This window comes from Salarias fasciatus, chromosome 15 (genome assembly GCF_902148845.1).
Source record: "Salarias fasciatus chromosome 15, fSalaFa1.1, whole genome shotgun sequence".
NCBI lineage: Eukaryota > Metazoa > Chordata > Actinopteri > Blenniiformes > Blenniidae > Salarias > Salarias fasciatus.
Window position 1 is genome coordinate 26,433,007 of NC_043759.1, and position 14,078 is coordinate 26,447,084.

General features: G+C 44.2%; 1 protein-coding gene across 1 annotated transcript; it reads right to left on the reverse strand.

Annotated features, from left to right (window-relative positions):
• Window positions 1-547: 547 nt before the first annotated feature.
• On the reverse strand, window positions 548-10,785 carry LOC115401665 (adhesion G-protein coupled receptor F2-like). Its single transcript, XM_030109944.1, has 12 exons — window positions 10,698-10,785; window positions 10,345-10,393; window positions 9,267-9,416; window positions 8,987-9,163; window positions 7,336-7,467; window positions 6,994-7,172; window positions 6,324-6,494; window positions 4,656-6,071; window positions 3,767-3,808; window positions 3,490-3,528; window positions 3,332-3,398; window positions 548-1,702 (listed from the first exon to the last, which is right to left on the reverse strand). Exons 1-12 carry the CDS (start codon window positions 10,764-10,766, stop codon window positions 1,518-1,520), a joined length of 2,676 nt encoding a protein of 891 aa, XP_029965804.1. The 5' UTR covers window positions 10,767-10,785; the 3' UTR covers window positions 548-1,517.
• Between the last annotated feature and the right edge of the window lie 3,293 nt (window positions 10,786-14,078).

The following is a 14,078-nucleotide window of genomic DNA, read 5'->3' on the forward strand; positions in this document are numbered from 1 at the left end:
GTGTAGAAATGATCTGAAACGTAACAACGACCTGGACTGTTTTCAGAACAATGTAATAAAACCCAAAATGTAATGAAATCTGCAGGCAGTGCCGGACGGGTCCTCGCATCCTTCATGAACTGTGATTGGAAGCGTGTCCCACTTCCTGCCCACCCACCAGGTGGAATACCACTGTTCCTGCACGTTGGCCTGTAGAATTCTTGAGGGCCAGACTGTGATCAAACAGGTTACGTTTCAGTGTGATTGAAGCATGAAGAACAGAGTTCCTCTTCCCAGCAGGTGGCGCTCTGGCTGATGGTGGTTGTCATCGTATGGCTGTGATCGGATCCAGACTGTGGTTGCGCAGATCGAACCATGTTCAGGCTGTTTACACTGCATTTCCTGTTTCAAGCTGAATGTCAAAGTTCACATCCTGGCTAAGCCACGCCCACAGACCTTCGAGGATGATTTTAATAACATCAGGGCAAACTAACTGGTCAGGAGGGGGGAGGGCGGGGTTACTGTATAAATAAGATGTCCTGAAGTTAATCACTGCAAGAATGATTTATCCTCATCAATTTATTCTTGGGTCTCAAAGAACTGAATGTTATTACTGAGAAAACCTAAAAAAAAAACAATATGTAAATGTCGAGATGGTTCAATGGTTTGCTCAAGGAGTCTTCAACATGTAAAATATAGTCCCTTAAATAACCTTTAAGTTTAAAATCTTTGAAGTTTCTGTTGCAGTGCAGAGTATATGTAATGAAAATGTTTTATACTTACATTGAAAACCGCTTCAATCTCACCAAGGAGCCAAAATGAATGCTGCCTTCTCATGAAAAATACAGTGAAAAGTTTACACTCAGCTCTGTATGTAAGAACCCCTGGTAAGAGCTCAGCAGCGACCGCTGGAGAACAGTCAAGAGTACAAACCTGAACTTCATTAGAGATGTTTCTTGTCAAAACCCAATAAAAGGGCTTCACTGAAAGACAATCATGTCCAAGCGACTGTGTCGAAGTCATTCAGGACTCCATGATGTACATCAGAGGTTGGTTCTCTGATAAAAACACTACCAGAGTTGAAAATGCTGCAAAAATTCAAGCTATGGTCCTACTTGAAAACGTCAGGAAAACGCTCGTGCAAACCTGCACATGTCATTCGTAATGATGTCTCACACACCATTTGCCAAAGCATCATTATCAATACAGAGTTAACAGGCTCAGTCTGTGCAAAACGTTTACATTTACACTCCGGTATGCAAACAACATTTTCCAATCGCCTTTCATTGTAGCTGCGGTGTGTGTGCACACAATCTGCAGTAAAGCTTGAGGGAAAACTTCAAACCAAAGATGAAAAGTCGTTTCTCCAATGCCTGATTGTAATTACAGATCGTGAAGAGGCACACCACAACTTTTTCACTAAACAGACAAAGGGTGTACAGTACATGCTTTAGCAGGGATGGAGTTTGGAGTTTTGACTCACTGAACTTAAGCTTGTTTACCATCATTCAACAAGAGAGAAAGCATCAACACTGGAATCAGCAATCTCCGAGGAGGACACTTCCTCCAGAATCAGACTCAACAGTGGAGACTTGCTGCAGAGCCAAGCTTTGGTGGAGAGTTTCTGCAGGAGTGGATGCAGAGGTGGAGACTCTCTGCTGAACCAAACCCGAGTGGAGACTTTCTGCAGAACTGGACTCTGAGGTGGAGAGTCTCAGCTGCTCTGTTTGGGGGACAAAGAGCAAAAAGCAACACATTGGCATTAAATATATTCACTGTGTTCTTTTTGGGTGGCAACAATTCAAGACATTTGTCCTTGAACAAAATGTTCACTGTGGGAAATTTGTAAAGCTTGCGTTTTATGCAGGTTGGGGGAACTACACAAAGATCGATTCATTGCTTTTAAGGCAAAGCGGGGACAAGGTGTAGTGGTTAGCTTCACACTTCGGTGACACATCCAGAGTTTGAGTCTGTCTTATTACTTTTGCCATAATAATGGTAGAAGTATCAGAAGGCTGCAATGTTGTGATAAACTGATGTCTTTAAAAATGGATTGTTGAGAGTGATAAAAGTGAAAGCAATAATGAAAAAGAAAAGGATAAAGTCTTCACAACAAACATCCCTGAAACATCCCTCAGGTAAATCCCTCGATGCTGTGATGCACGATTGAATGTAAATTTACCTTAATGCAGTTACTGCAGAATTGCTGTTGATTCATGTATGGAATGCAAATATCACTCAGCCCACCTTTGGCTGAGTGATGGCTTAACACCCCTTAACACCCGGTCGTCCAGATGTGAGCCTGAAGTGGCACATGCTAAGGTAGCTTCCACTTCTGGCAAATGGGAATGGAGAGCCCAGGTGCCGGATGTGGCCGGATCAGCCTGTAGAGTGTGGCCCAGATGTGGGTCATACAGCGGGTACATCTGGTTGCATGCTGGGTCCTTTGGTATCCTTTTGGTTTACCTATGGCAATGTGTTGGCTTGGTAGTAGCTGATAACAGTGGATGTCCAAATGCCGTCATTCCATAAGGACTGTGGGCCAGATGAACATGTCAGATTCGGGCCAGATATGGACCAGAAGGATTTTGTTATCTGGGAAGGGGGTGGCCCCCTTTAAGCCTTGTTTTCATTGCGCAGCACGGCATGGCGTGATATGGTACGTCAAAGCATAATCAGACCCGAATCTGTTGTGTGTCCCAACCATACAGAGCCAAGTGAAAACATGGGTGGGGTTGTAAACATAATTACGCAGGGATGTGGCATCATGGCACAGTGAACGTGGGGCTCCGCTACTATTGCAACAGCGCTACATCAGTACGGTAAAACTAACCTGACTCACGGCTGTCTGGAGCCACAGAGCTAGATGGCAGCCTGGGTTTTTTGTTACCTGCAACAAGCTAGCAATCCAACTTAGTTGACTATTCATCACATATCTCTGTACTTGGCATTGTTCGTGTTCACAGTGCATTGTTCTCTGTGTCAAACATTTCAAAATGTCGCCATTAAAACGCCTCACTTTTCTGAAGAAAAGCAAAAACAATATTTTTACCTTAACGTCGTCATGTAAAGGTCCTACCTTTTAAAGGTAGGACTGGTGCAGCTTCATGACTATGAGTTTATGCAACACTATTTTGAGCATCAGCTCTTCATTTAAAATGTCTTTGGCAGTTATGAAATTGAGAATGGGATTAGCATAGCCAGCTGAAATGGCTTCATGTCGACTGGCTAATGCAAGCATCATGTGCAATGTTCAACCAAATCTCTGCCAGTCTCTTTAGATTGTGGGGTTGAAGAACAAATCAAGCCAGCAAATCTTCGAAAATCACACAAAAAAGAAAATGTGATATACCTCTATCTTGTCTCTTTTCCCAAATTGATCCCAGTATGCTTGAGAGTCCACGATTGGTCTGCAGAACCTGGAGAATAAAATCACTGTAAAAACAAACCCATGACATTCTGAGAAAGAAAGACAGAAAAAAACCCCAGTAGCTATTAACCAGTTGTTACCTTTGTTCCAGTGTGGAGAATCGCAATGGAAGATCGCACCTGAAATCAGCACATTACAATGAACATTAAGCCTCTGGTTTTGGAACAAGTAAAGCTGTTCCTCAATGGAAAGTGTTAGTAGTGCTTGGGGTTTAGAGCAGAGGTGTCAAACATAAGGCCCATAGGTCGAAACAGTGGTCAGTTGAGGTAATTTATTGTTTATTGCTTGATGTCAACCTTAACATGTCAACCTATGTGTAGGAAGTTCAACATTTGAAATCATTTGAAACATACATACCCTTCTATCAAGCAATGTTCCACACACTAATATGAAGAGACCCTGTTGGAAGAAACATGAGTCAACATTAGCCATGGATGGACGAGAGAGATCGGGATCATGCTCTCGCTCACTGTGAGAAACACCTACAGGTAGAGGTCCAACAGCACCGCCTGCTGGCGACCTGATAAATGCAGCCTGAACTGCTGCGGACATGCCCAGCCACATGACGGCTTTGATTCGTTAGTTCTGCAGCTAAATTCAAATGCTTGTGGTGATTTGACTGAATGTCAGTATTGCATCTTGGTTTATTACTGTGTGTGTGAGACCATGCTTGGTTCATATAAGACATGTTGAACTGTTAATTGATTTCACTGCTCATTACTGCTTGGAGCATTTTGTGATACTTTGGTTCTTCCTGCTTTTTCAGACCACACAAACATTGACAGACGGACACACACATATACACAACCACTCAGATCCCTTTCTCCTGCTCCTTGGCCCCCTCAAACACTCACAGAAGACACACACATCAGGAGAGCTGGCTGGTCTGAGAGAGGAAGCAGCGGTGTGTGTCAGTGTTTCATGTTTAGAGATTGACTAATCTCATGGTGAACAGGGAAGCTGTGTACATGCCTCTGTGTCCACTTGTAGCTAAGAGTCTCTTGCTATGTTCATCGACTTGCACATGTGCAGAAGAACTGCTCAGTCCTGATGGGGTGTGTATGCACAGCAGTAGTGTTTCCACCATCTATGGAGTCAGTGTTTTCAAAAATGTGTACCTTGGAAACCATAAGTTGCAGTTTTAGAAAATGTCCGTCAAATAAACGTTTTTGTTCTACTAACATCAAAAGAGATGATGACGTTTTAAAATATGCTATAAAGATTGGTAAAATGATTGAATTTGTACCTGAAGGGAATTGAAGAGTGAAAACGTGATATGAATTCCTCGGTTGTTTGGATCGACCAAGGTCCCAACTCCCAGAGCCCAAGTTAGTCCAAAAAGTGGCGTGAGGACGGCCAGGCTCCTGATGATGACCCATATAACATGCGTTTCGTTGGGCTGCCCTGGTGTTCTGGTCCTCCATATTTTGCAGATGACAATGATCAAAATGATGAGGTTCATCAGCACAATGAGCAGCGCCGGAATCACGAACGCCAGCAGAGCCCTGGACTCATCAAAGTTCAGCCAGCAGCCCCCTGTTCGTCGGATGTATTCGTCTTCAGGTGCAGTCACTGCTATCGTTATTGTTGCAATGATGATGGGAGCTCCGTAGCCAAGACAGAATCCAACAGCCAACGAGGATGATTTGGATATGTGTCTAAAAACACAGACTGTCCGATAAAGCAGCTGCAGAGCCAAGGCAAGCATCCAGAAAAACAGGGTGAGGTAGAAAAAATGGACAAAAAATGTTGCTGCAATGCAGACGGGAATGTTACTCCGATCTGGAATGGTCAACGCAACGATCAACCAAATGTCTGCTATGAGCAGAGACACAGCGATGTTAACAATGCCAACATGGCGCAAGTAGTAAGTATGGCTGATTGTTATCATTTTCCAAACAATTGCTTCAATAATGAGACATATGATCAAGGATATCATCGAGATACCAAGTCCAATGAAGGTTATGAATGCCAGACTTTCATCGTCTGGAGTCCCGATGGACATCAGCATGGAGAAGGAGGTGAGATGGTCGCAGACACAGGTGAAAGTGTTGTTCTCTCTCCGTACAAACTGGCAGCCTTCGTCGTCCCATCCGCCCAGACCATCAAACAGGCTGAAGTTCCAGAAGACACACTCAGGGTTCTCCAGTGACTGATTCAGACGTTCATAGGCGAACGAAATATTGTCGACGGTGTCAGTGGACTGTATGAGCACAACCCTGCCGTTGATAAACTTCGATGTTGAATTAGCCTCGTCTCTCGCAGGAAGCACATTATCCATGGAGATGAACGTAATCGCTGTGATGAATCCATTTGCTTCTGGAATGTCGATCTCTGTGAGGTTAGTTTCAAGGTTAAAAGAGCCTCTAGATCTATTTTTGTTTAAGAGAATCAGAGGTGTGACAATCTCCACAGTCTCATTAATTAGACGGGTTGTTATCGTCTCAAGAGACTGCAGGAACAACGAGCTAACGCTGAGAATTTCTGACATCCGTGTTGCAACCAATTCTTGTGTGAAGCTGTTTGTGTTTGACGTTCTTCTTTCAAAGGAACTGCTTCCCGGAAAATTTGTTTCTGAAGAGTTGATAGTGACGTCATACAAGGACTTCCACGATTCCCTCGCTTCGTCTCTGGTGAGAACGCCGGCGGTTAAAAGGACATCCTGAAATAAAAGAAAAAAAATACATTAGTGATGAGAAAAAGTTCATTCAGAATGCACAAACTTCAGCAGAATGAGTGTCTTGCCATGTTGGAAAACATCCGTGTTTTCCATTTCTTAATGCTTATAGTGCACTCGTCTTTGTGTGCATGTGTGTGTAGGTTCATTACAAAAACACCCAACAGCAGCCACTAGTGGTCCAACATCAACACTACAGTTTTCAGATTTTCTTCAGAAATGTCTAAATTGACAAACCTCCATTAATGTTTGGTTTAAGACAGTAGTCAGTGCTACCCCGGCCACATTGTGGAGGATTTTAACAATGGAAGTTATGGCCGAAGGGGACTGAACCACTTCCGAGGTGAGATCGACGGCGACAGTGCTGAGTTCATCCAAGAAATCCGGCAGTGTCAGGTGATTCAGCAGCTGCAGGGGGGATTACACAACAGAGATTACACAAGTTACAAAAGTTCTTACTGATTTTTCTCATCTTAGTAATCATTAACAGTTAGGTGAAGTTTTCCTGCTGCTAAGTGACTCATGATCGTTAAACTGACTGTGGTGCTGGATTCAGAATAGCCTGTGATTAATTATCAGAGTATAACATTGGGGAGACTGATGCCAGACTGGACACCACTGTGTCTTGTTTAAACTCCTTTTCTGAGTCTGTCTGCTCTCCTCCTTTATTACCAATCATCCTGCCACCTTCTAGTGTCTTCCCTCCTCTGTGTATTGATCGGTTCTAGATTTTCTGCTCATCTTTGGGCCCTGCCTCCACCTGATCCTTTTGGGATTCCTCAGCTTCAACTCCACCTTCTCTAATAAACTCTGAAAGCGTCACCTCTGACTCCGTCTGCCCACTGCAAGCCCTTCCATTCCAGTAATAAAGTCATTATAGTGCAGCTATCAGTGTTTGTTAACTCACCTCTGACCAGTCCAGCAGTCTCTGAATGGGCTCCAGGACACAGCTATCTTGTTTATCTTCAACATTAGTGCTGTCCCGACACACCGCTCTTATTTCTCCCACGTTGGCGGTTTCGCAGTTTGCTGCAGCCGCATCATTTAAAGCAGCCGAACCAAACATGGCGTTGACCTGATCAGTATCTAAGACGGAAACAGAACTGCTTTTATCAACATTTGTATATATATATATATATATATATATATATATATATATATATATATATATATATATATGACAATATTTGTCAGAACAATATTTTAGCTGTCATTTCACTGAAATGTCTTGGAGTCAATCCGTACTCACCGCTGTTGGTACATCTTAATGTCATGGTCGGACTGAACTGTTGATGGGGAGCGAATGAACAGGTGAAGGTTTGACTTCCTTCTGTGTTGTTCCCGAGGATTTCAGTCTCGTGTGTGACGCTCTGAGCTGCTTCTACACAATCAAAAGTGTGAACAGCAACAAATTTTGATTCACAAATACATGTTCCTTTCAAATACGACACTGTACAGTATATAAGATGATCAATCAGGCATTTATATGTTATGAACCTACATTTGCATTAATGAATGCTGAAAATGAGTTTAATTCTCTGCAGTGACAGAAGTTTGAAAACAAATGTTAACATGATTCAATCTCAATTCAGCCACTTGGTAAATGTTGCTTCATGAGTTTGCTTGTAAAACAAGGAGTGGACTGAGCAGACGATGGCAAAGAAAAGCTGTGAGTACAGTAGAGATGTCAATCGACACGGCTTGAACAGTTTCCCTCTTATAATAATGACAATTAAAGGGGCGGTATCATGCTTTTTTAGCAAGTCCAAACCCTAGAAATGGCATTAACATGGTAATAGTTTATTTTTGGCGCTAAGGAAAAGTCATTTTGTGTGAAATAAAATATTTTCTGGGGCTAATTCTGAAACCCGGAAGAGAAAACGCTCTGTTTCACTGAAAATCCCGCCTCTCCCCCTGTGGACTTTGACTGACAGCGTACTTCAACCAATCAGCGCTTCGTTAGCGTCTCTAAGGGTTAGCTTTAGCTCTTTAGCTCTAGCTTCTCTACATGGAAAGACACGCAAAAACGTCTTTTCCTGTTAGAAACTCACCAAGCGCAGACCCTTCAGACCCTTCAGACCCTTCAGACCCTTCAGACTCTTGCTCTTGCTTGACTGTTGCTTTCAGACGATGGTTAAAGTTTATCTCCGTAATCGGAGTTAGAAAAAAGTGGCAACGCTGATTGCCGAGGGCCTGCAGGAGGGGGGCTCAGGGGAGCCGTCTTCACCGTGTGACGTGAACGTGGGAAACAGAGCGTTTTCACGGGTGTGGGAGGGGCTGCCTCTCTGAGCAGCACAACAAGGAGGAAAGCTCAAACACGCAGGCATGAAGGAAAAAAATGTTTTGGGGGTGTTTTTGGTGAGTACATAACTATATAACAAGGTTAAAACATACAAAAAGTGAATTTTGCATGATACAGCCCCTTGAAAGAGTCACTACTCCAGCAGATATCTCACATGCAATTCAAGAACTGGGAAGTCGACTGACTCAGGACAGTGAAACCTTCCAGCCACTCCACAAGGTGTGTGTCAGGCTGTGTGTTTTCTGGCACTCCACCCAAATTATGGATGTTTAAAAAAGAACAAGCACCAAGCCGTCCTCTCAGACTGTCTTTTAAAAAAAAGTGAAAACTCACTGAGACTCTCAATCCTAAAGCTACCAGGACCAGGAGAATCTGGACTGGAGGTCATGACACTCTGAATTGTTCTTATTGTCCGTCTAAAGAGTACAGTTGTGCAAAACCACTGTTGACTCAGACTGGGTTGAGCAGGTGTAGTAGAAGCTTTTCAATAACGTTAATAAAGTTATTAACTTTAGAAAAAATAAAGGTGAAGCATGAGCTCATTCTCTTAGACCCGTCACTGTGACCTGATGGCGAGCAGCGAGGCGGCGCTCCGTACCTGTTGGGTCTGGATCTGTGGCGCGCTGGCAGTACTGGCCGTCTCTGGGAATCACCGTGAGGCACCGGCACGGATTTTCACCACAACCGGAACAGCCGTCGACTTGGCAGCGGTCCAGCGGCCAGACGAAGTCCTCCTGACATCTGCACCGGTATCCCGACTCCTCCGAGGAACACACTGGGGGGAGACGATGAAACACCAGCAGCATGAGTCTCACAGCTCGGCGACGTGATGATACACCGAAATAACTGGAGTCAGTCGATGAAAGCATGTCCTCTACCTGTTGAGGTCTCGATGTCGAGAATTACACCGATCTCACTAACTGATGATATAAAGAATTCCAGACTGTGTGACAGTTCTTGAACTGTGAGCACATCAGAGACGTCGATCCCAGCCTGGATCTCGAAGGTGATATTTTCAGAGGAGAGAGCTGAAACAGGCAAAACAGGACTGGTGTTATGCCAGGCGGACACTGTGCGATTTTATAAATGTGACTGTAGGAGAAATGCTCCCACTGCACGATTGGCTTTGTCGCTCGTACTCTATCTGACCCTGCGACATGTGCACTCATACTGTACGACTGCTGTTGGTCAAGATTATTGACAACCACGGCGTCAGTCGGCGTGTGACGGCACGACGTGCTCGAGTGTAAACAACGAAAAACCAAGGTTCCACGTTCCTATCACAACCACAGCGTGCACGACAACAAGACGGCGAGCAGGCAGCAAGTTGTTACAGTTGTGTGCGCTGTCCTCTGTGCTGAAACTGAAAAAAAAGAAAAGGATTTGGGTACGTGAATGGCTGAGGAGATGTGGTCGTTATGGGATGTCCATCTTTCATTGGGAGCTTGAGGTAACGTTAATGTGAACTATATATTGTTTTACTGTAGCTATGATAGTTTCACGTTAGCATTAGCAATTAGCATTAGCGTTGAGCTGCACTGAGGCAGCCAATGTTGCTTTAAACACCATACTGCCTCGGCGAATTCCTCATCTGTGGCCGATAACGTTATGATGAATATAGTGAGCTCCACCGGCGTCTTCTGCGCAGGTGCGAACGTAGAATCGTGACGTAACGCCACTCACACTGTACGGGCTACGGCGAAAATTTCTGATATGCCAGAAGTTTGATCGGGAGGTCGCAGCATTATCGGCAATTAATCCTTCCTCGTGAGTGTTCTCACACTGTACGGCTTACGACCTCCCGACCGGACATCCCGACACTATGTTTCCACGATGACGGCAAAATCGTGGTGAAATCCTCTCGAAATCGCACAGTGTCCGCCCGGCATCACCACAATAAGAGCTCAGGCACCACTAGCAACACTGTGTTCATAACATTGTTATATTGTGACTCACTTTCCTGGCTTTTTCTGGCGTGGACAGGGAACATTCTGGCGTCCATCAACTGGAAAAAAAAAATAGACTACTTTGGTTGTACAGACCAACAGATTATGACATTATGGTTCTCAAAGTGTGAGAGGAAGCATTTCTAATCTGCTTCGAGAGTTCCTCTTTTCAGTTCCTCTCCATTTCACTGCCAACAATGTACATTTTAGCTAACATAAATCACACTTTTACCCTCCAGTTCTGAGTGTTTTTCAGGAGTTCTTCTCAGACATTCAAGTGAAAAGAAAACTATAAATGTGCAGCTCGTAGCAGCATCACTGTGCAGCATGTGGTCACATGTGAAGCTTTGGCCTTATTCTTACCCTAAAGAAGACGTTCAGAACGTGTTCCTGGACCTCCAGATGGTCGCGTATAACCAGAAGAAGGACCATGTGCAGCGCTGCCTTTCCAAATGCCATCCTGATCACTGACACACACACACACACACACAGTCAGCACACACCTGCAGGCATTCGGTTCAGCTCCGCGGCTGGAAACAGGTTATACTGCTCTGAGGTGCTCGGGTTGGTGTTACCAGGAAATGAAAATAAAACCTGGACGGAGCTGGTTAATGGCACGCAGGAGGTGTTGGTCCTGTCTGATGGTACGTTTCCTTTATCGTTTAGCACATCAGCAGACGGATTCCTAACTGTAACTGCAAATATTCATGTTCAGCCGTCATGCTGTTGCTACATGTCTCCAAGAACAAACGGGAATACTAAAATAAAGTGCTCTGTGCAGATCCAGCCCCTCCGAACAAACAGCTTCAGAGGTGAACCTGCTGCAACATGTCTGTTTTCAATGAACCGTGAATCCGCTGTGTGGAAGGGAAACGGGTAAAACAGGCAGGGCAGAGGGTTCCTGCAGTCACGATACACTGAGCCCACGTCAGAGAAGCAGGACTTGAGGCTGTCTTGACAGCGTTAATCACTGAACTTTGGTTAACGTGGTTTAAAAAAAACATAAATAAATTTAAAAAAAAACCTTGTTATCTTCAGACTGTGAAGTGGCTTACAAAACATTCAAACCACGTGAAGAGTTCCACTTTTTATGACATTACAAATCAAACGTAAATGTATTTTATTGAGATTTTTTTATGAGACAGACCAAGACAACGCAGCATGACTGTGAAATCAGTTACAAATAAAAAAAAGTGAAAGTGTTTTGTGTTCAACTCAGAGTCCTCCAAGTGGAATCCTGATCAAACAAGAGCCTGATGAATCCAGCTGTGTGGAATCTGATCTCAGAATGGATCCAGCGGTTCTGTGGAGGCCTCACACCTTCCTTAGAGAGCGATCATCCCGGAGACCAAGGAACGCAGCAAACAGGCCACACTCTGAACACTGACGGAGCGCCGTGCAGTCCATCATCTGAAGAGTCTGGAACAACTGCAAAATAAAACAGGAAGAGACAAAGCTGGTCAGAGTTTACAGAAACACAGCAGAGAACCCGACACGCTTTAGCATAAACCATCCTAAAAACAGATTCATTGAATCAGTGAACTGAGAATACAGGCATTCCATACATGAAAATAAAACCATCACAGCCCACAGTGGGCTCTGCCGGTGAGTGATCTGGAAACTGTGAAATCAAGGGAAACAAAACTTCAGTCAAATGAGCGCATCTCAGTGCTTTGGTTAGAATAACGTGAGTTTGTTAGCAAAGACAGTTCAGACGTAGTAATTTTTCATCCCATGCAGACCAATCAGAACAGATCCTTTCCTGGTTTTCAGACAGAAGATGGAGCGAGAAAATCAGCAGATGTTATTTCAGGGAGGATCTGTTGTTTTAACATACAATTTCCTGTACAATTTACAATGTACTCAGTACTTCTCACAGGACTGAAGCCGAGCAGAGACAGATCAGACGCCCCGGCTCAGAGGGGAAAACATGCAGAGAGTCTGAAAACATGGCCGAGTCGGTGAAAACACCCAATTATGTCAATTTATAACCAAACCTACAGCAAAAACAAGTGGGTTCAAAGTCAAGGCTTGGATTTCCTAATGAAGGGACGTGAACGCTCCTGGTCATGCATGCTTATAACAATTCCTCATCCTTATCTATTCCGCTTGCTTCTGACATTGAAGGATCAAGGGTTATCTGGTGCGCGGCTGTGTTTGAATTGTCGTCCTTTGATGTGATTGCAATGCAGAGTTCAATAAGCTGCAAATCCCAGTGAAGTGGAAATACACCCGCGCGAGGATATACACTATATGGTGTCACCGTTAACAAAGGTACTGGGACTGTGCGCCGCGCACGGCGCAATAAAGATACCTTACACCGACCGGAATATCTCTGGGGTGTTCAGAGCTCTCTATAACAAGCCTCGCAGGCGGGGGGAAACAAAGATAAAAATAGACTTCCAAAACTCAGTCTCCGGCCACGTTTATCCCTCTGGAGTCCCCGAGAGGGTCACAGTGTGCCGATACACTCCAGGATACCTGCCAGGATTTCTCATTTCACAGTGGGATAATGTGGAGCCGCTATTTTTATTTAGTGTCTTCAGTGTGGCTGTGAGATCATGATTTGCTGCTTTATTGTTATTTTATCTTCAGCTGTAATGTTGCACTGTACTTTCACTGAAGCGACTGACAGTGAGGCGAACGACTTGAGCCAATATATGAGAAACATCCCAATCAGGAAGGGAACCAGTGTGAAGCATGACAGAGAGGGGCTGAGATTTATCGTGTCGTTCACCGCTGCACCTTTTAGTCTACGAATGAGCGCTTCGGTCTACATCTGCTCACCGTGTGATTTATTAGAGCTCTTCAGCCAAACACGGAGCTCAGGAGAGACAGCTCAAACAAAGGATGATAAAAGCTGGCGCCAGGATAAACTCCGGGCTGAGCTCAGCACCGCTCCACAGAGGCTCCCATTCGTCAAACCGCAGCGCTCACGTTTTAGCACACACCCTGCCTGATAAATCCCCCTCACACCTCCTCTGGGTGGGGAGCACCAGTCAACATTTACTGACTCTCCCCTTCTGACCCCCGTTCAGCCACCACAAGCCTCACTTTCCCTGGACGGCCACTTGGAGACATTTCATCCTGGAAATACTGACCATGGAGCAGAAGTAATCCGGTTACATCTGCACCATGTAAACACTTCAGTCAGATGATTTTTGGACCACTCGACTGAAGTTACGATCAGATCGTGGGGAGTGGTTTAAGTCTGGGATTTGATCTGCTCGTGTAAATATGGGGAACATGAGGTTATTCCCTGGAGTGGGCGACCTGTTTCTCTTCTTTTACTTTGTAGTTTTAGAAAGAAGAAAAGCACCAGAAGTCACTCTAATTAATTCCATTTTTTATACTGCAAGCTTCCAGGTGAAGCCGGTTGAAGGATTCTGTTTGAATGTCTCAGCAAAGCATTATGGGATTGATCCACTGAAGTGTATGGAGTTACATTTTGATACTGGCAGAACTTTCTGATTCCTTAATTAGATTTTAGATTTTATTTCGTTCATAACGCATAATAAACAGTATAACAGCGTTCATGTAAATGGAAATCTCCTCCTGCAATCAGAAAGTGACAAAATAATGAACTTGGTGATTCTATGATACCGTCAGATGCTTCACTGAGTGATGAAGAACAATATCATGTTTTACTGGTTTTACAAGATTAAACATGTGGGGTAAGTGTGAAACTTGCTGACTTTGGGGTTTAGATTTGGTTGATTTATTTTGAACATGCACATGAATACA

Coding starts and splice junctions, on each gene's coding strand:
- LOC115401665 (XM_030109944.1), bottom strand. CDS start 10,766: ATGGTCCTTCTTCTGGTTATACGCGACCATCTGGAGGTCCAGGAACAC. Junction 7,468..8,986: donor CACAGATCCAGACCCAACAG/GTACGGAGCGCC, acceptor TTGATTGTGTAG/AAGCAGCTCAGAGCGTCACA. Junction 6,495..6,993: donor GACTGCTGGACTGGTCAGAG/GTGAGTTAACAA, acceptor TCCCCCCTGCAG/CTGCTGAATCACCTGACACT.